This window comes from Eretmochelys imbricata, chromosome 5 (genome assembly GCF_965152235.1).
Source record: "Eretmochelys imbricata isolate rEreImb1 chromosome 5, rEreImb1.hap1, whole genome shotgun sequence".
NCBI lineage: Eukaryota > Metazoa > Chordata > Testudines > Cheloniidae > Eretmochelys > Eretmochelys imbricata.
Window position 1 is genome coordinate 107663799 of NC_135576.1, and position 25197 is coordinate 107688995.

General features: G+C 42.5%; 1 protein-coding gene across 1 annotated transcript; it reads left to right on the plus strand.

Moving 5' to 3' along the window:
• On the plus strand, nt 1-24824 carry LURAP1L (leucine rich adaptor protein 1 like). Its single transcript, XM_077816432.1, has 2 exons — nt 1-475; nt 24446-24824. The coding sequence occupies exons 1-2, from the start codon at nt 242-244 to the stop codon at nt 24821-24823; spliced, it is 612 nt and encodes a 203-aa protein (XP_077672558.1). The 5' UTR covers nt 1-241; the 3' UTR covers nt 24824.
• Nucleotides 24825-25197: the final 373 nt, after the last annotated feature.

Here is a 25197-nt window from a genome sequence, read left to right on the forward strand (position 1 = left end):
GAGAGAGAGAGAGGCAGAAGTGGTTTGCCAATCAAACAATGCTGCTGGCGACCAGCTACTCCTCATGTCTCCCGCGGGTCACCTGCCCGGCTTGTCCGCCCCTCTCGGCGCTGCTGCGGTGGATCACAGAGACGCTGCTGACATGGAGAGGTTGGTGAGCCCGGGCCACTGCGGCTAGTGCTGGCTCGTCCGCTGCGCCTTGCACCGCCCTCAGTCCGGAAAGCCTTGCTGCGCACCAGCCATGGAAGAGGGTCCCCTGCCAGACCTGCGAGACGTCGAGCTGAAGCTGGGGCGCAAAGTGCCCGAGAGCCTGGCGCGCTCCCTGCGCGGGGAGGAGCCCGCTGCCCGGGACCGGAGCGGCGGAGGGGGCAGCGGCTTCTGCCCTGCTTCAGCCCCTGGGGCCTCCCGGCTCAGCAGCAGCGCCAGTGCCCTGGCGAGACTGGAGACCAAACTTCACCTCCTCAAGCAGGAGATGGTGAGTCTGGCACCGCGCCCGGGGGTGCGCGCTGCACACGGCGGGAGCGGGAGCGGGCGCGGGCGGCTGGAGTCCCCTTCACCCTGCTGCGCCCCGCGTCTCTCTGCCCCGTGCCAGCGGCTGGCAAACCAACCCGTGCGCCGCTCACCCTGGACTTTGCTCGGCCACCATTCCCTTTTCGCCAGCCCCGTGCCTGTGAGCGTGCGCAGTGTGAGAGGGTGCCACTGAATGCCTTCTTCCGCACCCCCACACCTCTGCTGACAAGCGGGGCGAGAGAGCCCTCTGGGGTCTCTCCATTGCACACGCATCGGTGGCGCTTTGAGTGGATTATGGACGGCGCTAAATAATGGGTGTTCCCTTGGTGGCCCTTGAGATACTTTACAGTTCAGACTTAACTAACTGACAACTCCTATCCTTGCCCTGTTGCTCCTTGAATTCTTGTAAAAAAAAAAAAAATACAATCTGGTATGATCTGCTCCACATACTTTGCTGAACTCCCCCATTTCCTGGTAGGGAGAAGTGCTGCTGATCTCTAGGCCCCTGTGCAATTAATTTCCATCACTGCCTACCCACACAAAACCAATTCTGAAAACAGCCCTGTTCCTGCTAGGCCAAAGGAGAGCAGCTAAATACATTCCCCGCTCCCTTTCTAGAAAGGGAGCCACTATTATCTTTCAGAATCTTTAGCAATGTCTAGCCACGCCCCTTACACACTTCATTGATGGTTTCCTAATCCCATGTGAATATGGCCCCTTAAGGAACCATAGTGATAGACTCAAGGTGCTCAGTCTATTTAGTTTAACAAAGAAAAGATTAAGGGGTGTCTTGATTACAGTCTTTAAGTACCTATATGCAGAACAGATATTTAATAATGGGTTCTTCAGTCTAGCACAGATGAGTATAACACAATCCAATGGCTGGAAGTTGAAGCTAGACATATTCAGAGTCTATGCAATAAGGCATACATTTTTAAAGGTGGGAGTAATTAATCACTGGAACAATGCACCAAGTGTTGTGGGTACTCCATCACTGATGATTCTTTACTCAAGATGGGATTTTTCCCCCTCAAAGATATGCTCTAGGAATGCTTTTGGGAATGTTCTATGGCCTGTGCTAAACAGATCAGACTAGATGATCACAGTGGTCCCATCTGGCTTTAGAATCTAGGAAAAGATCATGTATAACAAAAGTTGTTATAATCCATGCACAGTCAAAGCAACTCCTACCTCCATGCTGTGGTCACAATTGCATAATGTCACCAAAGTGGCAGTGAGCAGGTTTCTCACCTGCTCAAGAGGCTTTCCAACTCCATGACTTCCAGGATATATGTACCTCATACGATTAGCTGGCAGAATGAAGAAAACTGACAGCCAGTGGTGTTTAGGTAGATTTTAGTCCTCTGAGTGATAACTTCTGATGTCTGGGGTATGTTAGCATATTGGTAAACATTTAAGATAATGCCCTGAATTCTATTTATTGTAAATCTATACAAATACTCCATTTTAATGTGACTAATACTTTTCTAAAAGGATGTGAGCTCTTTACTCCTAAAAATTGTCCTGCCATCAGTCATTCAGTTTATAAGACTAAACTTCTGAGGTCTATTTATTTCTAAACTGAGTATACTGGAATCTCTGTATGCTTCCATAAAAAACCCATTTCTAATTTGGCAAAGTGGCTGTTTGTCTGTGGTCTGCCATTGGACCATGCAATATTTATTCATATTTTAACTCAACTCTTATGTAAATGGTCCAGCTATATTATGCTAAGTGTTATGTACTGGGTTAAGTCTGTTTTTCATTAGAAGACCAACTCTGTTAAGCAACTGTTGTTTTGATTTGTTTTTTAAGTAAAATGCAGGTTTCACTTAAAATAGGCTGTCCTACCATGAAATTCACAGTGAGCACCTAGTGAACAGCATGCATTATCACTAGTAGTCAGATTCTGATCTCTGTTACATCAGTGTAAGTGTAGAGTAACTCAGAAGTGTGTAGACAGCGGGTATTAAGGGAACCTGGCTTTACAGGCATATGAAAATACACCAATACATTTTGTAGTAACTCTCTATAGCACTTCTCATACAGTTTTAATATAAACTCTATAGTAGCCAATAGTGTGGTGTGATATGATGGCTTTGTGGACTCCCATTTGGGTGAGCTGCATAAATAACACGGGGTTCTGCTACTCATGGGTAAGGCTATGTTTCAGTCACGGGTATTTTTAGTAAAAGTCACGGGCAGTAAACAAAAATTCATGGCCCTGTGACCAGTCCATGACTTGTACTATGACTTGTACCCCTGACTAAATCTTGGGGGGGTGGGGGGTGGGGGAAGGACAGGCGGCCCGTGGGTGCTACATGTGATTGGGGGTGGGGGGCGGGAACGGCCCAGGGGGTCCTGCGGGTGCTCTGGGGGAAGCAGCCCATGATCCCACTGGTGCAGGGGGGGGGGGTGTGGCGGGGCTGGCAGGCTCCCTACCTGGCTCCTCATGGCTCTCCCCAGGCGGAGGTGCGGCCAGAAGGCTCCGTGTACTGTCTCCGCCCCAAACACTAGCTCTGCAGCTCCCGTTGGCCATGAACCATGGCCAATGGGAGCTGCGGTGGTGGTGCCTGCAATCGGAGGCAGTACGCAGAGCTGTCTGCTGGGAGTTGAGGGATGGTGCTGCTTCTGGGAAACCCCCTGAGGTAAGCTCTGCCCAGCACCCTCACCCCCTCCCATACCCCAACCCCCAGCCCTGAGCCTCCTCCCACACCAAAACTCCTGCTGCTGCTGTGGGAGAGGGGCACGGTGGCCCAAGACTGTCCCAGCAGCAGCCAGTGCGGCTGGCCCAGGGGCTGCCCAAGCTCCTCAGCCGGCCCCTGGGCCAGTCGCGCTGGCCCCTGCAGAAATCACAGAGGTCACAGAAAGTCACAGAATCCGTGACCTCCATGACAAACTCGCATCCTTACCCATGGGTAACATTGCAGTCTCAAACTTATGCTGATACTACTTTTATAATCCACCACATGGTATGCTTTTTGTATGTAGTATTCATTGATGGGGGTGGGCTGGAATGAAGCATCTGGTTTGGGGAGGAAAAAACAAGGCTTAATTTACTGAGAGCTAGCGACAACTCAGATGCCTATTCTGTAGCCGGACAACCTAAATTTTAAGAATGGCCATTTCATATCTAGAGCTATCACTCTTGCTTTTATACCTCATTGAATATGGTTTATACAAAGTATTCACCTAAACCAGTCTTGATACTTACTGTAATGATCACTCTATGAAGGTAATGGTGTCAAATTGTTACTTTAGAAGTTCATTAGGTTTATTTGTTATGTGGTACTTAAAGATGCAAACCAAAGTTTCAGTCTAGCACAGCACAGTTACGGAGTCATGCATGTGCTGTGTTAGGGCAAGATAAAGTAGGTTACAGAGGAAGCTAATTTGGCATTAGTGAGTGCTGGTGCATGGCTATGAAAATACTCCTGCCTAGTGGCATGAATAGGGCCAGATAGGGGAGTAAGATACAATGTGACCATCCCCTTCCCCTCCTCCCCTGTCACACACTGATGCTGGAACAGTTTGTATAATGGGTGTGCTGAGAGCCGTTAAACCAAACTGTAAATCTGTATATAATGGAGACCACTTCAAGCCGGGGGGTGCAGAGGAACCCCTAGTTCCAGCACCTATTCTGTCACAGATACACACGCACAGGGTCCTCCACCCCTCTGCTTGTCCACTGACCCCCCCATCCAGTCCCCTCCACTGCTCTTTCTCCTGTGCCTGCTCTCATTCCCTCTAATTCTTTTGCTTAACCTCTCACTCTCCTGACTCTTTCCCCTCACTATACAAACATGCTTTAATCTCTCCATTTAAAACAAAAAACAAAAACTTGACCCCTCTTGCCTCTTCTGTTATTGCCCATCACCCCTTCATTTCTACATTCATTGATCATGCTGTCTGCAATCTTGTCTGGAGTTCCTCTCCTCCAGTTCCACCCTGGACTCTCTCCAATCCAGGGCCAAGGCATCCACTGAAACCACTCTCACCAAAGTCTGTAATGGCTGTTTCCTAGCCAAAGTCAGAACTAGTATACCATCCTCATCCTCCTTGACATGTCAGCTGCCTTTGACACTATTGACCATGCTCCTCTTCTTGGAATTTTGGCCTCCCTTGCCTTCCATAACGGTCCTCTCTTTGTTCTCCTCCAACCTCTCTAATCATTCCTTCAGTGTTGTGGCATACTGGCATGTACTGGCCCATTTATGTTCCTATATAAAATCTCCTTGGAGGCTCTCTGTAGTTTTGTATAAAACATATTGAACACTAAGATTATTCTTATATAGTAACATAAAAAGAGAACTTTCCGTGTTACGCTGCTGATTCATATCCATCCCAAGTCAGTACTCAACAAAGTTATTACAACCCAATAGCTGAACAGTGGCTTCTAGTGATCTCAGTCCCCTTCTTAGTGAACCAGTGTAATCTTTGCAAATTGACTATTGTTGACACTCTAGGAAAAGTGGCCAAGGATTGGTTAAGGCCATGGGCACAGAGTTGTTTTCTCACACACTAGAGGTTGCCTGGGCTGCTCAGAGTTGAGGCCCATTGGTGAGAGTGTGAGGAAGCTTGCATTACTGATGTCCATGAGTCACCTGCTCTGTTAATTGGAGGGCTTTGATCTCCAGGACTGTGAAGACTTTTCCGTCTACATCAATCACTAAAAGAAAATATAGTTCAGGGAACATCCAGCACCACAGTAGTAATCCATGTACTCTATACACAAATGATCTGGGGAGGATCTGTGTTCAGGAGATCAAAACTAAGGGCAGAGCCAGGCACTAAATACTAACTGGGCACCTTTTTATTCTTGATTATTCAGCCTTCTTTCCCTTCGAATACAGCCTCAATAGCAGTATACTGCAATAAATAGCCAGGATTAATTCCCAGACCCTAACTGCTATTGTAAGCAATTATAAAATATTGCTTTCCTCAAAAGCCTTGTTTCTCTTCTCACAATAATCACACATAATTAACCAGGGAAAACATGATCTTAAAACACATGAGAGGAGTAAAAATAAGCAAAGAGATTCTTAGTGGAGACCCTGCAAAAATCAAATTTCTTGTATCTTAGAAGCAAAACAAGAAAAAAAAATCAGACAAGACAGGTTGAGGAGTATTTTGCCTTGGCTGTGTCTACAGTATGTGCAATATGCATCAGTAAAATAATGGGATCCTTTTTAATTTTTCAAGGGAACACGACAAAGGCAGTAGCCCTAGCATTTTTTTGGAGAAGACAAGGCAGGCTAGTAATGTTGGGAGTGTATATTGCACTTAACAGTGGTCTCTCATGGCTTATTTAAGGATGATATTTACAAGCTTAGCCCAGCCAACCCTGGATGTCCAATATGCAGTGCTTTTTGGAAGGAAGGGATAAAGAAGTGGAGAGAATTTTGGGGTTGCCCAATAAACTATTTGAGATGTAGACAGTACAGACAGGGTGGGGGACACATTCAGAAGTGGTGTGTAAGACATTACAGGAGTTAGATGCATAACCTATGTACACGCATGCCCAGCTACTAAGTGGGTTGCAGACCACTGGTGTTGTATACAGACCACAGTTTGAGATGTTCTCTTCTAGTTTATTCTTTTTTAAATTATGAGGTTAATTGTGATGGTTGATACTTTATCTAGGTCTTCCAAGTCAAAATGAAGGAGAGCTATTAGTCTTGCCACCTGCTGGAATTCAGTAGGCAAATATATTCATTTTCATAACCTAGCCCTTCCTGCTCCTGGAGTTCCATCTCCTTTCCTTCTCCTGTTTTCTCTCAGGTTGAGAAGCTTTGAGAATGTGTAAGATAAAGAAGGTTAGGGGCAGGGCTGCTTTAACTTTCCTGTTACACCTTTGTATTAGTTGCTTAACTTTTCCCATCTAGCCATTAGTATATTGATTATTCCAACTTCAGTGTCACTTATTGTCATACTAAGTGGGACAAAGTTAGGGTCTGTCTAATGAGTAAAAAAGGTGCTTTTTAAAATTGAGCTAACATGAGTTGAAACACCCCATGTCACCTAATTATAGACACAGTCTAGCCCCTTTATAATGGTGTTTGCTAATTAGAACTTTCATCATCTTCAGTGGAGATACGGCCCAGCATGTGTACACAGCATCACAAAGCTAAGTGCTGATTTTCTATTATGTTGGTTATTAGAATTTTTTGGTTAAAATTTGACTGTAAATAAAATAGCCAACTGACGCAGTCTTAAGTCTGGGTAGGAGGGGCTGCTTCACCTTCATTCCACCGATGAGCAACCGCAATGAGTTGTTGTTGTTAATTATTTGTATGCAGTGTTATTGTAGCCATGTTGGTCCCAGGATATTAGAGAGACAAGATGAGGTAATATGTTTTTTATTGAACCAACTTTTGTTGCTGAGAGAGAGAGAAGCTTTTGAGCTTACACAGCAGAGCTTTTCTTCAGGTCTGCAGTGTTGTAGCTGTGCTGGTTGGAGAATATTAGTCCTGAGACAAGGGGGGTGAGGCAAGATCTTTTATTGGCCCAACTTCTGTAGGTGAGAGAGACAAGCTTCAGGTTCTGAAGAATGGCTCTATATGAGCTTGAAAGCTTGTCCCTCACTAACAGAAGTCGGTCCAATAGAAAATTACTACCTCACTCACTTGTCTTAATAATTATTTGTATTACAGGGAGATGGAACAGAGGTGAAGTAACTTGCCCAAGGTCACACAATAGTTCACTGACAGAGCCAGGAATGGAATCATAGGCCTCTTGATTCCCAGACCAGCACCTTATCTGCTAGCCCACGCTGTCTCCACTATGTCTGGGTCTTCTTTGCCAGCAGGAATGTAGCTGTGATGAGGAGCTTGTAGTCTTGAGGTGGAAGGTACGTAGGTTTGGGGAACCAGTATAGAGATCCTCACATCTGACAAGGATGCACAGAACACTCCACAGGGAAAACATTATCTCATATATACATATAGACCCACACACACACACATACATATCCTACTTGTTGTACAACATAGTCAAGTTCCTCACCCCTACTGCTTATAAGGGCTTGTCTACACTACTGATCGAGGTCGAGCTAAGATATGCAACTTCAGCTATGTGAATAGCATAGCTTAAGTTGACGTACTTAAATCTAGTTACTGCGATGTCTTCACTGCGGTAAATCGACAGCTGATGCTCTCCCGTCGATTCCGCTTGCGCTTCTTGCTCTGGTGGAGTACCGGAGTCGACTGGAGAGCGCTCAGCGGTCAATTTATCACATCTATACTAGATGTGATAAATGAACCCCCGCTGGATCGATCGCTGCCTGCCGATCTGGCGGGTAGTGTAGACAAGCCCTAAGACTCCTGCTGCCTCCAAAACTCTATTAACGAACAATATGGACAAGCATTTGTGAAATCCACTTGCATACCCAAACCTCTGCTTCCAGCCTGTAGACCAGCTGTTCTTAAAACCACTGCGTTAGCCAATAGCATCACTATAAAAAATTTGAGGTAGAAATGCTTCTAGATATTGGTATTCAAATGAGTACATCAAGCACTTCACCATGCTTTGAATTCTGGTTGTACTCCCAAAGAAAGTAGCTTCTGAACTGTATTGGAGGTTCCTATAGCATTTAATGTTTAAAACAATTTACATAGATAAAGACATGTGACTTTCTTCCATGATTATTATTGTCTGACTGCGTGGAGGAAGCATTTTGGCATCAGAGCTGTTTTAATCCGACATTGCTATCAGTCCTAGGGTTATTCAAAGGAATGTTATACTGTGCACAAAATATATTATCCTCAGATCTCTAAAGCTTGTGCGTGAATCCCAAAAGCTTTTTTCAAATCCCAAATGAGGTCACAAAATAAATAGACTTTCAATTTATTGAGGAAATTTGCATACAGTATAGATGCAGAATTTGGTCAGGATCAGTGATGAGCTGCCAAAATCTTAACAACCGGTTCCCTCCTCACCCCACGAGGGGGTCGTGGCCCACCCCCACCCCCCAGGACTCCTGCCCCATCCAACCCCCTAGCGTTCCTTGATGCTCCCCCCAACCCCCGGGACCCCTGCCCCATCCACCCCTGTCCCCTGACCGCCCCCAGAACCGGGCAGGAGGGTCTTGTGGGCCACCGTAGTGGGTGCCCATCCCACCCCTAAGAGCCAGAGGGACATGCCGAGGGGCAAGGTGGGGAGTCCCAGCGGTGCTTACCTGGGGCAGCTCCCAGGAAGCATCCGGCAGGTCCCTCTGGCTCCTAGGGGCAGGCTAGCATAGCTAGGGGGAAAGTAGGGGGAGCGGCTACTCCCCCACTGATCACATCAAAAGTGGCGCCTTAGACACCAACTCCGTGGGTGCTCTGGGGCTGGAGCACCCATGGGGAAAATTTGGTGGGTGCAGAGCCCCCACCAGCAGCTCCGCACCCAGCCCCAGCTCACCTCACCTCACCTCCGTTCCGCCTCCTCCCCTAAACGCGCCGCCCCACTCTGCTTCTCCGCCCCGCCCCACCCCACCTCGCTTCCTGCGAATCAGCTGTTCACACGGGAAGCCTGGGTGGGCCGAGAAGCAAGCGGCGGCTCCGCGCTCAGGCCTAGGGAGGCAGAGGTGATCTGGGGCGGGGAGCGGTTCCCCTGCACACCCCCAGGTTACCTGCTGCAGCGCGGGCAGCCCTCCTTGAGTCCCCCCACCCCAGCTCACCTCCGTTCCTCTCCGCCTCTGTGGGCCTGAGTGCGAAGCCGCCACTTGCTTCTCAGCCCTCCCAGGCTTCCCACGTGAACAGCTGATTTATGGGAAGCCGTTGGGGGCGGGGGCGTTCAGGGAAGGAGGTGGATTTGAGGTGAGCTGGGGCCGGGCGGGGAGCTACCCACCAAATTTTCCCCATGGGTGCTCCAGCCCTGGAGCACCCATGGAGTCAGTGCTGAAGGCACCACTTCTGGCCAGTTGTTAAATTTAAAAGGGCTTCTAAATTTAACAACCGGTTCCAGCAAACCGGTGCGAACCAGCTCCAGCTCACCACTGGTCAGGATGGATATGACCAACTAGGCTAAAAAGAACTCTTTGCAACTATCCTGAAACTCAAAATATATAATAAATGTGATGGGTTGAAGGAGTGAGCTATGTCACTAATTTATTTTTAAATATAGTAATTCAGATGGATAGGAAATGAGGAAGTCTTCTTGTAACCCTCACAAAATGAGTTAGATCCTCGACTCTTCAGCCTTTAGCTGGTTTCCAGGTGACAATCACGCACACTCTTGATCGTCATGAGAGTGCTCATTAGTTGCATAAATAGCTCCCTACCATCTAAAGAAGAGAGAGAGGGGAAACTTCATCTGTTATGTGGCAAGTGGGATAATAGAAGAAGGAATGTGGTACTCTAAGAGTAAGGAAGGCAGAGGGGCTGAGGCAGAAATTGGAAAATGTATTTAGGTACCTAATTTCCAGCTCCATGCCAACTCAGCTGCATATTGGTGAGTGGGGCTAAAACTCCACCTATCCTTCACCCACTCCCCACATACCTATGGACTTAAACATGTGAATTGTGCTGTGAATCATGCCTCAGTTTGGATTAATACTAGCTTTATATTTAGTTTCCCAGGCTTTTTAATTAAGTCCTACAGAGCCATTTGGCTCTGCGCCCGGCCCCAGCTCACTCACCTCCGTTCCGCCTCCTCCCCTGAACACGCCACCCTACTCTGCTTTTCCGCCCCGCGCCGCTTCCCGCAAATCAGCTGTTCACGCTGATTCTGTTGGCCACAGAATCTCACCCACCCTTTCATAAGACAGGTGTTCCATTCCTCAGTAGCCCTTCACTGTACCTGTTCCAGTTTGAATTCATCCTTCTTAAACATGGGAGACCAGAACTGCACACAATATTCCAGATGAGGCCTCACCAGTGCCTTGTATAATGGTACTAACACCTCCTTATCTCTACTGGAAATACCTCGCCTGATGCATCCCAAGATGGCATTAGCTTTTCTCACGGCCATATCAAATTGGCAGCCCATAGTCATCCTATGATCAACCAATATTCCGAGGTCCTTCTCCTTCTCTGTTACTTCCAAGTGATGCGTCCCCAATTTATAACAAAAATCCTTGTTATTAATCCTTAAATGCATGACCTTCCTCCCGTCCCCTATCTGACTTTCTGTATCTAGTGTGATTATTTCTCTGTTTTAATTACTGTTCTGTTGCAGTCCACCATCTCCAGAAGATGAAGCCAACTGATGTGTGTGCTGAGAGCAAGGTGTGGGTGAGGACAGAATGATGATGAGTGCTTTTTTTATAGTTTGGGATTACGGAAGGACCAAATCCAGCAACTCCCTCCATGGTCAGAGAGGTCTTCCTAATAACTGGATCTGTGTGGTTCAGCTACACAAGAAGAGGGTGCACAGTCCACAGCCCACAGGGTCTCCTTGGATAGCAGCACAAAATGGGCAGGTGGGATTGGGGCTGGAGTGCGACCAGAACTGCTGCAAGAATCCTCCAGTCCTCCTAATTCATAGCAGGGGGTGCATTGCACATGCAGAGGGCTACTTCAGCCACCAGAGTGAAGCAGCCTCCCTACAGTGACTATGTAGCTTGCTCCTTGGCCTAGTGGGGAGAATTCCGGCTTCCAGTGGAAATATTTAGCACACAATCGACTATTTGGTGTGGGTCCCTGGAATTAGTACTATGTGCATAGTAAATATTTCAGGTCAGAAGAGAAATTTTAAGGAATGCAGGAGTGAAAAGGGAAGCCTTTTTTGTGTACTGGCAAGAGAAGAGTAGAATCAGTGCATGTAAATAACGCACAACTTCACACTCCATTTTCTATCAAATCTAGAAAGTATTGTCCATGCTTTCATAGGCTTTGTCTACACTACCCAGCTCTTAGTGACACAGCCACGTCGACATGGCTGTGTCGCTAAAAGTCGGGCAGTGTAAACACTGTTTGTTTGTCAGCACTTCCACCCGCTACAAATGGAGCTCACCTTGTCGACAGGAGAGCGCTCCTGCCAACAACGAGCCGTTTACACTGCCACTCGCCATGGCAAAACTTCTGTCTTTCGGGGCGAGGGGGGCCTCTTTAAGCACCTGTGAACAACAAAAGTTTTGTCATTCAATTGGCAGTGTAGACAAAGCCTTTAGTGTTTAGCTATAAAAGCAGTTTAGTAGTCCCTGGAATGGAGACACGGCTGCTGCCTCAGTATCCCTCCCGCCCCTTCCCTCCCCCTGAGTCAACAATGGCCTTCCCTGATGGGTATCGTGTTTTGGGATTCAGCCCTCCAGCTGAATGCAACAAGAGTCTTAGAGCAAAACAAAAAATCCAAACAGTCGTCAGCCCTTCCCCCTGCCCTTTTTTAGCCTAGCCTGTGATTTCCAGACATCCTTCACAGCCCTGTATCTCCAATGATGTTGATGTTCCATGCTGAACCAGGACCAGACCATGCTTGCTTGTACCCTTTTTTGTAAAAGGCTACTGCTTGGGGGTAAAACTGTCCAATAAAGGGACAGTAAGATAGGGGCATAGTTAGGGCAAGCTGGCTGTGGCGTATTCCAGATAAGAAGGTGTCGTGCTGGCGGGTTAGCAGAAGCAACCAGAGAATATAGAAAGGTTGATATCTTTAGCCTATGTGCTCATCTTGTGCCCTCAAAGTTAGCAAACTAATTACGACAGGATCTTTGATTGATGCTAGTCTCCCAGGAGACATCATTGGCCAGTAGTGTGTGTGTCTGGGTTTTTGGTTTGTTTTGGTTTGTTTTTTTATCTGTGCTTCGCACAATGACTGTGACAGTGTTTCACTGATGTAGAGTTTGTCTAGAAAGTCATGCTTCTGTGTCCTCCAGAATGGATTACTTTAATGAGCTCTGGGACTACCTGTGAAGAGAACTTAAAAGCTACAGCTGGTGTAGAATTCAGCAGCTCTCTTGGTTATTGGTGTTGGTCTAAGGCAGCATTTTGCACCAGCCTGTCAAAACTAAACTAGCTTCCCATTTGCTTCTGGATGCAATTAAAAGTGAAGACACTGACCAAAGGACCCACATGTCATTTGGCTGCTGGCTGTTTGAGAGGGAAAGAGGTGATCTGTGCTCAGCCACACCAGCTGAGATCAACTAAGGTGCTTGAGCTAACTATTTATAGATTTAAATACCTGAAAGAGCTACTGGCAGGGCATTCTCATTGAAAAGCCTTCAAATCAGGAAATTCACTTCCCTTTTGTGTCTGGAAGAGCTAAAGTTTACTAATACTCATGGCATGGAGCAAAGCCCATGAAACACACATGGACAATAAGCTGGTAGAGGAGTGAGTAGCACCGGGTTGGGGAAACTTTGTCCCATGGAAAAATGTAAACAAAACTGAAAAAAAAATGTTTCTGCTGAAAAAATTAAAACTTGAAAGCCAAAAACTTTTGGCTTTAAACTGAAAAGTTTTCAGTTTGTGGTTACTTTAAAAAACAAAACAAAACAAAAAAAATGTTGAATTTGAAAAGTTGCCTGATTCCCTCTGTCTTTATGAAACACAAATACCGTATTCAAAAACTTGCATACTTCTAATGCAATATAATTTAAAATGGATGCCAAACACCCGATAGAAACTTCTGGGAATGTCAGACCCTGATTTTAATTTTGCATCTCACATGCATCTTTTTAATTAGTTGTACTGTGAAATCAAATATGAACACACTAGTACTTCAAGAAAGTTTGAGATTTGGATCCAATTCCAGTTCTTAACTTTTGGACTCTGAAGTGGATATTATATCATATTATACTCTCAATATATACCTTTAATGTATATGTATTTTAAAAAATTGCCTTAGTTTGAGAGTTACTTTTGACCATATGGCGCACTACAGTCTTTCATGGTGAAATCCAAGCAACAGCTTCAGATTTGTATAAATCCATACTGCATACTAAAGATGATCTTTCAATTTCTTTTCTTTTGCACTCTTAAGTTTTTGACTGTACACAGTGTTTGGATCTAAGCCCATTAGATTAAGAGGGATCAGCAGAACAGGAATCAGCACTTACTTAGCAAACTCAGAAGTGAGCAAATGTTTTCCCATTCAGGCACCCAGTACTACACTAGTTAAATAGGCTTATGTCAAGACAGGCAGGGATAATGCAGAGACTTAACTGTGCCATATTTGAAATTCAGTGAAAAAAACTATGTATGTTATTGAGCCAGGATGCCATCTGATGGAGAGGGAGGGGGAGAAGTGAAGCTGTGTGTTGCTGCTGAGCCAGATGTCCAGAGCATATGATAATAACTCTATCCTGTACCATCTGCTCTAACACTTGCTGACACCAGCAGCCATTTCTTGCCACTGGCTGTTGACCTAAATGTTTGCACTTGTATTATCATGTCTGCCAACATATTTGGGTCCACATCAACTTTCTGAACATTTTGTTTCACCTCCATGTGATGTGAGACATGTTTATAACATCAAAAGTTGTTTTTATAAAGGGCAGCATCTGCATACTTAAAGGGGTTTAGAAAAATCTGGGCTATCATAAGTCAGGACAGCAATGAAGCTTTCCACTCCTCTCACCTCCATACACTATTGTTTCCCTAGAACATAAAAAAGAAACATTTGAGGCTCTTCTAGGTGCAGTGGTCCTTCTGGTGCCATATGCTAGACATCTGTCTTTATCACGCTTAATTCTGGGTCTTGCAGTATTTGAAGTGATGAATTAGACCTTAGTTTATGGTAATTTCCACATATGTTCAACCTTTTACACAGAACTTAATTTCCGCTATTGTAGAATGCATGAAAAAATGGCTAAGATTACCTGACTCTCCTAGTGGTTTGCATTGCTCACTGTTAAGCTGTTGAACAGAAGATGAATATATCAGTCTGAGACAGTATAACTGTCATAGACATAGTGAGGGTTTTTTCCTTTTCTTATTTCTTCCTCTCACACAATAGAGAATTGTCAGTATATTTGGGGCATGTGTGTTTTAGTTGTCATATGTAACTTCAAGATAGAGAATGCAGTTTGAGGAGATATAGTACAGAATTATTTTTCTGTGGATTACAACTGGTTCATTTTGTGAGTAGCACAAATATTGGTAAATATTTGGCAAAGAGAACAGCAGATTGTAGTAAAATAACCCAAATAAATAAAGTGTAATTTAAGAGGGAGAAGAGACCTCGAGAAACTAACATGATGGCAGCACAACTTGACTGTGTGTGTTTCTTTTCTGTCAAATCAGAAGTGGATCACTTAATGAACAAAGTTTTACATTTGTTTGTGTTTCTGTAGCATATTAAGACAACTATAAATCATTAATAGTCTCATCTACTGTATCAAAACCATGAGTAATTATGCTATTAAGATATTCATGCTTAAAACTATTTTGCAGACACCCTCAAAAATGTTTTGGGAACCATTTGTGGGATGCTTTGAGCACTTAAGAACACTTCATTGAGCAAGTTGCTTTGCCTGCTTAGTGTAAAAGTAGTCAGTCTGACCTGCCATGCACACTTCCTCATTAAAAATAACAGGTGCTTGATTCTGTGCCATTTTCAGGTGCTCTGTTTTCTTACTCTGCCTTTAAGTGGATTTCTGCTTACAGTTTAAAAAAGAAATCTCTCAATAAACTGAAGCCAAAGCATTTGCTGTCTCTCTCTCCTGTTTAAAGGCCGCTCATCGGAAAGTTTCATTATGTTGCTACAACGTGTTACAAAAGCCCTAAAAAAACATTTTGTTGTGAGCTTTGAATGAATAGTTTCTCTTGAACTGCAGCAGACTGAAAGGAGATCATCGCAAGGCTGTGGTCTCCCTCTAAACCAAGGTCAAGGGCTCAGACAGCAGTAGTGAAGCCTTAATGACTGCTCATTTTAAAAGAGCTATGACTTAAAACTAATTGTGATATATGCTGGGTAACATCAACTAACATTTTGGGTACTTTGGAGGCTTGAAAGAAGAGGTATTAAAAGGCAAGAAATGGAAGCTGCTAACTCCCTTTTTTTCTCCCAATATTTTCTTAAGCTATTTTTTCACCATAATCATTCTTTCTACATGAAAAGAAAGTAATAAAAAATGCAAAGATTATGTGCTTCTCCGATTTGCCAAAATATTTTAAATATGAGTAATTATAAATGTTTAAAAGTACAGTTGGTAATGGATAATTTACAATGCCCAAGAGTTTAGCAGCTCCAACTCCCACCTATCTTTCACTAAAAATGTAATTTGTATGAACTACAGCCCTCAAAAATGAGATAAGATCCATTGTAAATCTAAAAAACTCAAGGCGATAGGAAAATAAAAAATACTGTTAGCCATGCAACATAACCTAGATCAGGTCAGAAGCAAAGAAGAAAGAAATGCAAAATTTGTTTTCTAAATCACTACCAATTTAACTTCTAGTGGTGAAGGTTGGTTTTCACATTCTGTTTGTAGCTCTGGCAGAGAATCCCTGTATGATCTTGGGAACATCACATAGGGGAGCATTTTCAAACTTCAGGGTGAGAGGTTAGGCACCTAAATTTTGTATATTTGCACTTAAATAAATGGGCTGATATTTTTAAAAATGAACTGTGCTCCTGAAAATCTAGGCCTCTGATTTTGGTGCATCAGTATGAATTTAGGTGCACTAATCAACACTAAGACCTTGATTCAGCAAGATCTCATTAAAGCCAATGAGACTACTGATGTGCTCAAGTGGCCTGGAGTTCCAGGAGCTCCTCTGAAAATCATTCAGGTTGCTCATGTAACTAGTATCCTAACTTAAGGGACTAACTTTCAAACTTTCATGCTTAAACATTTCCATGCCACCTTTTTCATAAGTAATAAAAGGGGTCATAATATTTCTCTACCTCCCATGAGCATCGTGAGGCTAAATTAGTTAAAGATAGTGAAGTGGTTTCAGATCCTCAGATGTGATGTACTATACAAATGCAAGGTAATATTAATAGCAGCACTCAGCGTTCTGTTGGGAAAAAGACTCAGCTGACTATATTACATAGTGAGATATTAGTAATAGAATCACAGTGAAAGGTATGTAAGACCCCCTACACTATAATCTTTACAGGATGTGGTGGTTGTGTTTGTACAGCACCTAGCACAATGGGAAACCTCTCCTGTCAGGAGCCTCTGGACACTATTGTAGTATAAATATTAAACAATAGCTCACGGAGTCCATTCACCTACAAGTACAGAATTTAGTGCCCTGCTTGTGGTTATCATTTTGTAAATGAAGAATGCTGGTTTCATGGTTTATTGGCCAAATTCATCCCTGTTCTAAACAAATGTAACTCCAGTGACTTCAACAGAATTGTGCTCACGTACACTGGGTCTGAACTTGAGTCTATTAATTTCTGTAGAGTTCAATTTGTGATATACGTCGTCTGCCAAGGACTGGCCTATGTATTGCTGTTGGTGGGTTTGATACGCTGTCTGTGGTTGCTCTTTTAGCTGGTCAGACCACATATTTTCAAATAGCATGATGCCATCTATATATTGCTTAGGTGTAGATGATTTCTTCCGTTACCCAGAAGAAAGGACAAATTAGTGAATTCACTAAACTACACTAAATTGCTACCACATGAGAATTTTTGTAGTGGGAAAATTAATATCAGGAAAAACAGAGTATGCTTTATTGTTTTTGCTAGGAAATGGAGAAGACTCATAAAGCTCAGAGAAAGGTAACTTTTTCGATGTTGATTTATTGTTAAAATATTTTTTAAAAGACTTGGTAAACTTGAAATATATTGAGATTAAATTCCAAGGAAAGCAGGGCTAACCCAGTAGAAAAAAATAAAGAGGGAGATATCCATAGATGGTGCCAGAAAATTGTTCAATATGAATAACAGAGGAACTAGAACAATTAGGGTAAAAAAGTTGAGACTCACATATTTTACACACCTCATGAAAGGAAAACTACAGTAACTAATGCTAATATTTTAGCTGAGGTAACTACAGTGGTTGCATTTAAAATATTACTTCTGTTTTGAAAGATTCTACTGGTTTGAGATTCTCTGTATATAAAATGGGAAATATCATTGGAACTGGGACTATTTCTCAAAATGGAAGAACATTGCATCTGTGGCCAGTTTACCTACCCTCTGCCCACTAATCCTTCTCCCCAGAACTACTTCTCACACTCCAACCCTTTGAGCTGCTTTTAAGCAGCCACCATGTTTTGCTAATCTTTCCCTTCCCCCTCCACAAAATGTGGGATGTCTCTCCAAAATTATAAGGGACAGGACTGGTACTATTCAGCTGTAGACCAGTGATGGGTTTCCTTCCCATATATCTCCACAAAGTTTCCCAGCATTCATCTGTTTTACTTGGGATGCACTCTGGGCACAGGATTTGGCTTTAGGGCAACATCGTGTCACACTTCCTTGTCCATCTTCTGTTTTATATACTTGCCATCCATGCTGTAGGGCACACACAATAAAGCCCAGTGTTGTGAAATTTAAAATTAAAGAAATTATTTGTAATTAAAGTACACTTATAGCTACCATTAATAATGCCGTAACTCTGCTCTTGGCAAAGAGAGTCACATCGCTTCATCAACTAAGATAAAGGAGTGGTAGAATATTGAAAAAGGTCAAAAAATATTTCTAAGGATTTAATAATACCATGTATAGAAGGGAATTTGTAGTGTGCTGTATTCAGAAAACCATAGGCTGAGCATTGATTGCCAGTGGCCTTTTCTAGCAGCTATAGACATTATGAGCTTGATTTTAAAACTGATCTAATGCGAATCAATCCCTAACTCACTGTAGCTCACTCTCCAGGAGAAATAATAGTTTTCTACTATAAACTCTTTAAAAATATATTTTCTCATTGAAAAAAAACCTTTCTTTGCAGAACAATCTTATACGTGAGTGGCTTAAACTGAAAAAGGAAGGGAGTCACCTGATTGTTTTCATAATTTTGTGTCACTCCCTCCAACTCATTTATCTGTTTTGATGTTGGTTGATGTTTACAGTTAGCTAGGAGAGCATTTGAAGAACCTTCCCTGGGCATGACATCAAATTAAGTGGCAGGGCATAAGGTCCAGCCTGTAGCCCCGGTTGCATGCTGTGGAGGAGGATAAGACAACAACTGTTTGCCAGAAAACTGGTACCTACTCATCTGAACTTTTCCCAGCCCCTGCTATGCACTGCTGTTAACTCATAAGAGCAGCTGTAGAAGCTTTTCTACAGTAGTTTTAGATATGAATCCAACCTGTTCGGTTTGTCTCTGTGAAATGCATCTGTTACAGCGCTGTAATAAATGGAGCTGTCAAACATGATGGGATTATGTTTCCTTTAGTCACATTAATTGAATGTTCTTGCATTTTATTTGTTTACCACTAAAGTTACATTGGCTAAAACCACATGACTGCATCCAAACTAATGTGATTATGTCTGAACTAAAGTAGATATAAGTGGCAAAAAGGCCATAGATAACAGAGTGCTATCTGATGAAATAAACCCCATTGAGGAAAGACAGTATTGTGTGGGCCACCTTTTGTGTTTGCCTTTGGAAAAGTACAACCTTGGTATGAGCCACTTGGGAGTAAGTGGTGGTTTGTAAGGAGCGTGTGCAAGTCACCAAGAATGCAAAGAATTGCTACTAAGTAGGCTCTTCTGCACAAGAGCTGAAGCTGTGGATGTAATTATGGCAACAACGGGCTTCCTGTTAACTAGTTTTGAAATACATAAATCTTCTAATTTATCAAGAAGAAACCATTACATCAGTAACTTTATTGATGCTAGTGTTGTTTGGCACTGTATTTAACTAGCCTTCGGGGAAATTCCTGTTTCCTAAATTTGCTCAGTTTCAACAAGCTTGCATTACATATTGGGGGTCATTTGCTACTGTCACAATAGCAGGCCAGTGTCCAGGCAGATGTCTTGCAGTAATTTATTGATGGGAGCAGAGGAGGCTGCTTAGGCCGGGGGGCTCGGAAATCCTGAATCTCTGATTTCAAAACATCACATAAAAATAATGATGCGTGGAAAATATGATTAAAGTTGTGATTGGCAGTATTGCCTTGCAGAGTCCCAGATCCGTTAACTTAATAATGCTTGTGATACTGCCGTGAGAATAATTCAAAAGTCATTCTAAGATGGGGGAGGGAGAGGAGGCATGCATAAGAGTTAAACAGGCTCTGAAATACAGGGATATAAGATCCAGAGAAGCTTTTGAAATGTCTGCTGTACTAACAGAACAAGGATTTATTGAAAGAGGGGGGGTTTTGAGCAACTATATCAAGGTAATATAATTTAGTATATTTTGAAGGATTTGCAATTTAAAAATACGGTATGTATGGAAAAATCAAGTCCAATAAGTAGCCTTGCCAAAATAAGATAAAGCACTCAATTCCTCAGAGTATGAATTCCTTTCCAGGCTGTTGTGGATTAACAATGGTGATGCGGTATTCCTGTACAGAAATTTATGAATTTGGAGAACAAGATAAAATGCCTGTTGCCTGGCATGACAAATTTTATTCATTTTCTTTTTTATGTCTCAGTTGAATGAAACTCCATATTTAAAATAGACATTTACAGTAGTATATATCATTTTGGAATTAACCATCACAGAAATTGACATGTTAACTCATATGGAGCAAACACATTTACACTGTATTAAAAAATGTACATTTTCACTAAATATATTAATATTTGAAATATATATAGACATATTTATATACAAATATATACATTTATAGACATACTAAACTCCATGTGACAAACATAATTTAGATATTTAGAAAATATTAATGTACTAATAATTTATACATTTTCCTTTATTTGATTTTTGTAGACCAATATTTTCAGGTGCATAGGATTCTTATGTCTATTATATTTTATGCACTATGGCCCTGGTGCCCACATGAATAGTTCACTTGAAATCAGTGGGACTACTCACACACGAGCGAAATATTACACACATGCATATGTTTCCGGAATCAAGGACCTATATGGCTATACATATACAAATCTTCAATCTGCAGTATGCAATGGTTGGGATTCTCAGAAGCATTCACGTCAGCTTAACTCTGCTCCCCCTGAAGTTGATGGGAATTTCACCATCAGCTTTAATGGGACCAGAGTAAGGCCAATGCTGAGTGCTTCTGAAAACCCCACTTTACATTTATGTACCAAACAATATATATTTTAGTATGGCAAAATGTAATATGGCATCGAGGAACAAAGAATGTAGGCCACGCTTACACAATGGGGGACTCTATCCTGGGAAACAGCGACTCTGAAAAAGATTTGGGGAGTCATGGTGGATAATCAGCTGAACATGAGCTCCTAGTGCAATGCTGTGGCCAAAAGGGCTAATGCCGTCCTTGGATGCATAAGAAACAGAGGAGTCTCATGTAGGAGTAGACAGGTTATTTTACCTCTGTACTTGGTACTCGTATATCTGCTGCTGGAATACTATCTCCAGTTCTGGTGTCCACGGTTCAAGAAGGATGTTGATAAACTGGAGAGGGTTCAGAGAAGAGCCATGAGAAAGGTTTAGAAAACCATGAGTCATAGACTCAAGGAGCTCAGTCTATTTAGCTTAACAAATTAAAAATTAAGGGGCAACTTGATTATAGTCTGCAAGTTCTTCCCTGGAGAACAAATATTTAATAATGGCTTCTTCAGTCTAACAGTGAAAGGTGTAACATGATCCAATGGCAGGAGTGGAAGCTAGATAAATGCAGAGTGGAAACAAGATGTAAATTTTTAACAGTAAGAGTAACCATTTGAACAATTTACCAAGAGTTGTGGTGAATTCTCCATGAGCAATTTTTAAATCAGCCTTGGTTCGAAACTCTGCAAAAGACATTTGGGGTCAGATAAAACTTCATTAGACAGAAGGTTAGCTCTTTAACTTTACACATTTTCTCTGGATTAAATTTATGATTTTGGTTTATATTTAGCCCTTCTGCTTCCATTATCCCTACTCACTTGAATCTTTGAATCTCTGTTCTTTGTTAATAAACTTACTGTTTTAACTTTAAACATATTTAAATGCTGTGATATTGAACAAGAAGCTGATCCTAAATTAAAGCATCCATGCTGTTGTTCCTTTTGGGGACAGCTGACCTGGTAATTCTGTGAGTGTTCATGGATAAAGGGCTGAATACTACAGGGGCTTGTGTACTGAGGTACACTTGTTAACCTGCAAGGCAAAGAAAGAGATGGCATAGCCTAGAGAAGAGAGTTTGGGTGGCTGGGAAGGACTGGCAGTGCCAGGGGAATGCTCCTTCTTCTCACTGGAGGCAGGGCGGTAACAAGGTGACACTCAGTCCTAGGCATCCTGAGAACCATTAAACCCTCACAAAACTTTCACAGATAACGTGAAATGAGGTGATTTTTATAAGTAGAATATTTTTACATTATATGAAGACTATTTTAAAATATAGCTTAAGAATGTATGTTTCTTTGACAGGGAAAAACTGGCTTTTTGCAAGGGAAGTACTATGCATTACATCCGGGTGGGCAAACTTTTTGGCTCAAGGGCCACATCTGGAACACCAGACCAGGGCAAGCCCCAGACCCCGCTCCCCCCGCGGGAGCTTGAGGGCCGGATTAAAACATCTGATGGGCTAGACTCAGCCCATCATCTGTAGTTTGCCCACCACTGCATTACCTTAGTACAGGAATTGGGAGAAACTGAGGATTTCTCTGCTTTGCACAAACCAATTATTTCAATCTTTCACAGACACTGAGGCCAAAAATCAGGATAGAGAAATTTTTACCGAACTTTACCTCCAGACACCTTTTTTATACTGGTCTGGAGACAGGGTCTCTATGATAGCTCTAACTCCAAGTACACAAATTTTAGGGAAGCAGAGAATCACCTCACTGGTGTATTTAGATTGTGATTAGTAGCACTTTAAAACTATTGTCATCTCCCACCTGAGGATTGATTTGCACATCGACATTCCCGAAATTGCCAGCCTACCCTCGTGCAACCTGAACCCTTGCTGTCATATTTGATAATTCCAGGAACTGTTACTATCAGATACTCTTGCCCCTCCACCTGACCTACCGTGAATATCATTACCTATCAGTATAGGCCAACTTCATGGTATCATCTGGGAAATACTGTACCACTGTTAGAGGAAGTTAGGAAAGACTGTTCTGATAACGTCAGGTGCTCATGAATTTAGAGGTGCTGGATACATAGACTAAAGTCTTGTTGGCCTCTCTGACCCTCATATTCAGTGCATTTCTTTCATGTGACAATTGTGGTTTTATTATTTCTAAGTGAAGAAGAATCCTGCAGTTCTGCACAGAACCTTGGCAACCCTGATTCTGGTTCTGATCAATCCTGGCAAGGAATATATTTTTGTTTTTAACAAGCCCTCTCATGGTAAGGCAACAAATAAACACCTGTGCTACATCATTATTCCCTGGATTGCTCAAATTCCCACATTCAAACAATAATTGTAACTTTTAATTGGGTTTTAAGAAAATAAAGAAACTAAACATTGATATTCCCACTGAAATGTACCACTACAGCAGTCCATTGTGCTCGAGTCACAGACATTTCAATAGTTTGTGCCAACCAATACAGTTAAATTGTTGTCAGAATGTAGATAAGATGCCATGCAGGCTTTTTATTTACTTTATTTAAATCCATCACTAGTGAGCTGCTGGATTAATAAACTTCACCTGACCTGATTTTAAAAATAATCTGCAATGCCAGCAATGTAATTATTTTACTTTCAGTTAATTATTAGGCATTGGTGTGTGTGTGTGTGTGTGTGTGTGTGTGTGTGTTACGGTGGTGCCTAGAGACCCCAACCATGGTTGGGGCACCATTGTGCTAGGCACTGTACATACATGTAGTAAGAGACCATTCCTACCTCCAAGAGTTTACAGTCTAAATAGATGAGAGACAAAAAGTGAGAGGGGAAACTGAAGGATAAAGAGGAAGAATGACTTCAAGCTCCAAAGTCACGCAGCAGTTCAGTAGCGGAGCCAGGAATTAGAACCTGAACTCCTGATCCGTCGGCACTGCCCTATCCAATGAGCGATACTGCCTCTTTTTCAGTGATAAGTTTCATGATCAGAGGAAACTTTGCTCAATTTTTGTTCCCCCTACTGCTTTACTCAGCAAAGCTGGTTAGTTCCGTTCTCTTGCGGCCACCAGAACTTACAACTCTATTTAAAACTTGCTTGGCTGCTTGTAAGTCACAGAACAGTACTGTCTTTGGCATATGTATGTGTTTCTGTGCATGTCTGGTGGCAGTAACTGAGATTACATAATTAATTTAGGATTTGCAGCCCAGCTAAGCTATCTTTTTAACTGTGAAATACTTATACTGAAACTTGCAACCTGAACTCGGATATGCTTTGAGAGTCAGTGTACTGCAAGCTTTCCTCACAACTTATGCACAGTTGAGGACTCAGTCAATACTCTGTGTTACAGTACCAATAAGAGAGGCTCTGGATAAAGAGAGTGCAGGAGAATGTAAGTTTTGTACATATAATATGTGTCCTACATTCAGTGTGTTTACAGGTACAAAGTTGAATTTATGTCCTGTTTCTTTGAGACCTGAAGGAAATGAAAACACTCAACACTGTTCCTTTAAATGGTAGCGGCTCTTCCAATAACATTTCACCAGTATTCCGATGAGTCCTGTGGTGGACTAATTTAAAAATGAAGTAAGATTAGTTTCTATTAAATGTCTATAAGGGCTTAACTCCCACTGAAGTAAATGGAAAGGATCTCATCGACTTCAGGTGGAGTTGGATTGGGCCCTATATTATTGTATCGCCCAGGACAATTACAAAGTGCAAAGGTACTGATTGTAAGTACATTATAGTGGAATACGGACATGGAATAATATCTCTCAAATGTTAGTATCCACTACTGCTTTATTAAAAATATCAAATCCAGATTTCATGCTTGAAATCTGCTATCATTTACTTTTTACCTCTCCGTTTGGTCACAGCCTACTATGGTTTAAATTGGTTTCACACCCATTTGTTTAAAAAATACAGTAAAATTGATTTTTGTTGTTGTTTTACTGTGTAGGTTAATCTCCGAGCCACTGACGTCCGGCTCATGCGCCAGCTGCTCATCATCAACGAAAGCATCGAATCAATAAAGTGGGTGATTGAAGAGAAGGGAGCCATCATCAGCAGAGGTAGTAGTTTGAGTGGCAGCCTTTGCAGCTTGCTGGAAAGTCAGGAGACCTCCCTTCAAGGCAGCTATAACAGTTTACAAGATTGTAGTGATGGACTGGATGGAATATCAGTGGGGAGTTACCTGGACACTTTGGTGGATGATGTCCCAGGTCACCACACCCCTTCAGATATGGAACAGTTCACTGATACTTCTGTTCTAGAGGCCTCACAGACTCTGCACAAGCATCCCAAAATTGAGTCTGATGAATACTACTGTTTTGGTTAATAAAAAGAAGTTCCAGAGGGACATGTGTGCACTTGTATTTATCTTCCTTCTTTGCTGCTATTTTATTTTGTGTGCAAAAAAAAAATCCTTTTTAAAAAGAAAAATTACTTTGAATCCGCTTTAGAATTTTGCTGTTGCTTCTAACTTTTCTCATTCTGGGTAGTTTGTTAGCTTTTTTTTTTCCTTTTCTTTATCTTAATTTATTGCTCTGGGTTTGGGTTTTGTTTTATAATCCCATATTTACAACTTTAAAAAAGATGAAGGAAATAAGCTTTTATCTTCAAGACATCAGGGATTGAAAGTACCAGTTTATATTTGTTTGACAATAAAACACCTACTGATACCTGTAGTTTGTAGTTAATCTGCTTGAGGAA

Excerpts from the sequence above, each read along its gene's own strand:
- LURAP1L (XM_077816432.1), top strand. The coding sequence starts at position 242 with ATGGAAGAGGGTCCCCTGCCAGACCTGCGAGACGTCGAGCTGAAGCTG. Across the intron at positions 476-24,445 it reads ACCTCCTCAAGCAGGAGATG|GTTAATCTCCGAGCCACTGA; the intron begins GTGAGTCTGGCA and ends TTTACTGTGTAG.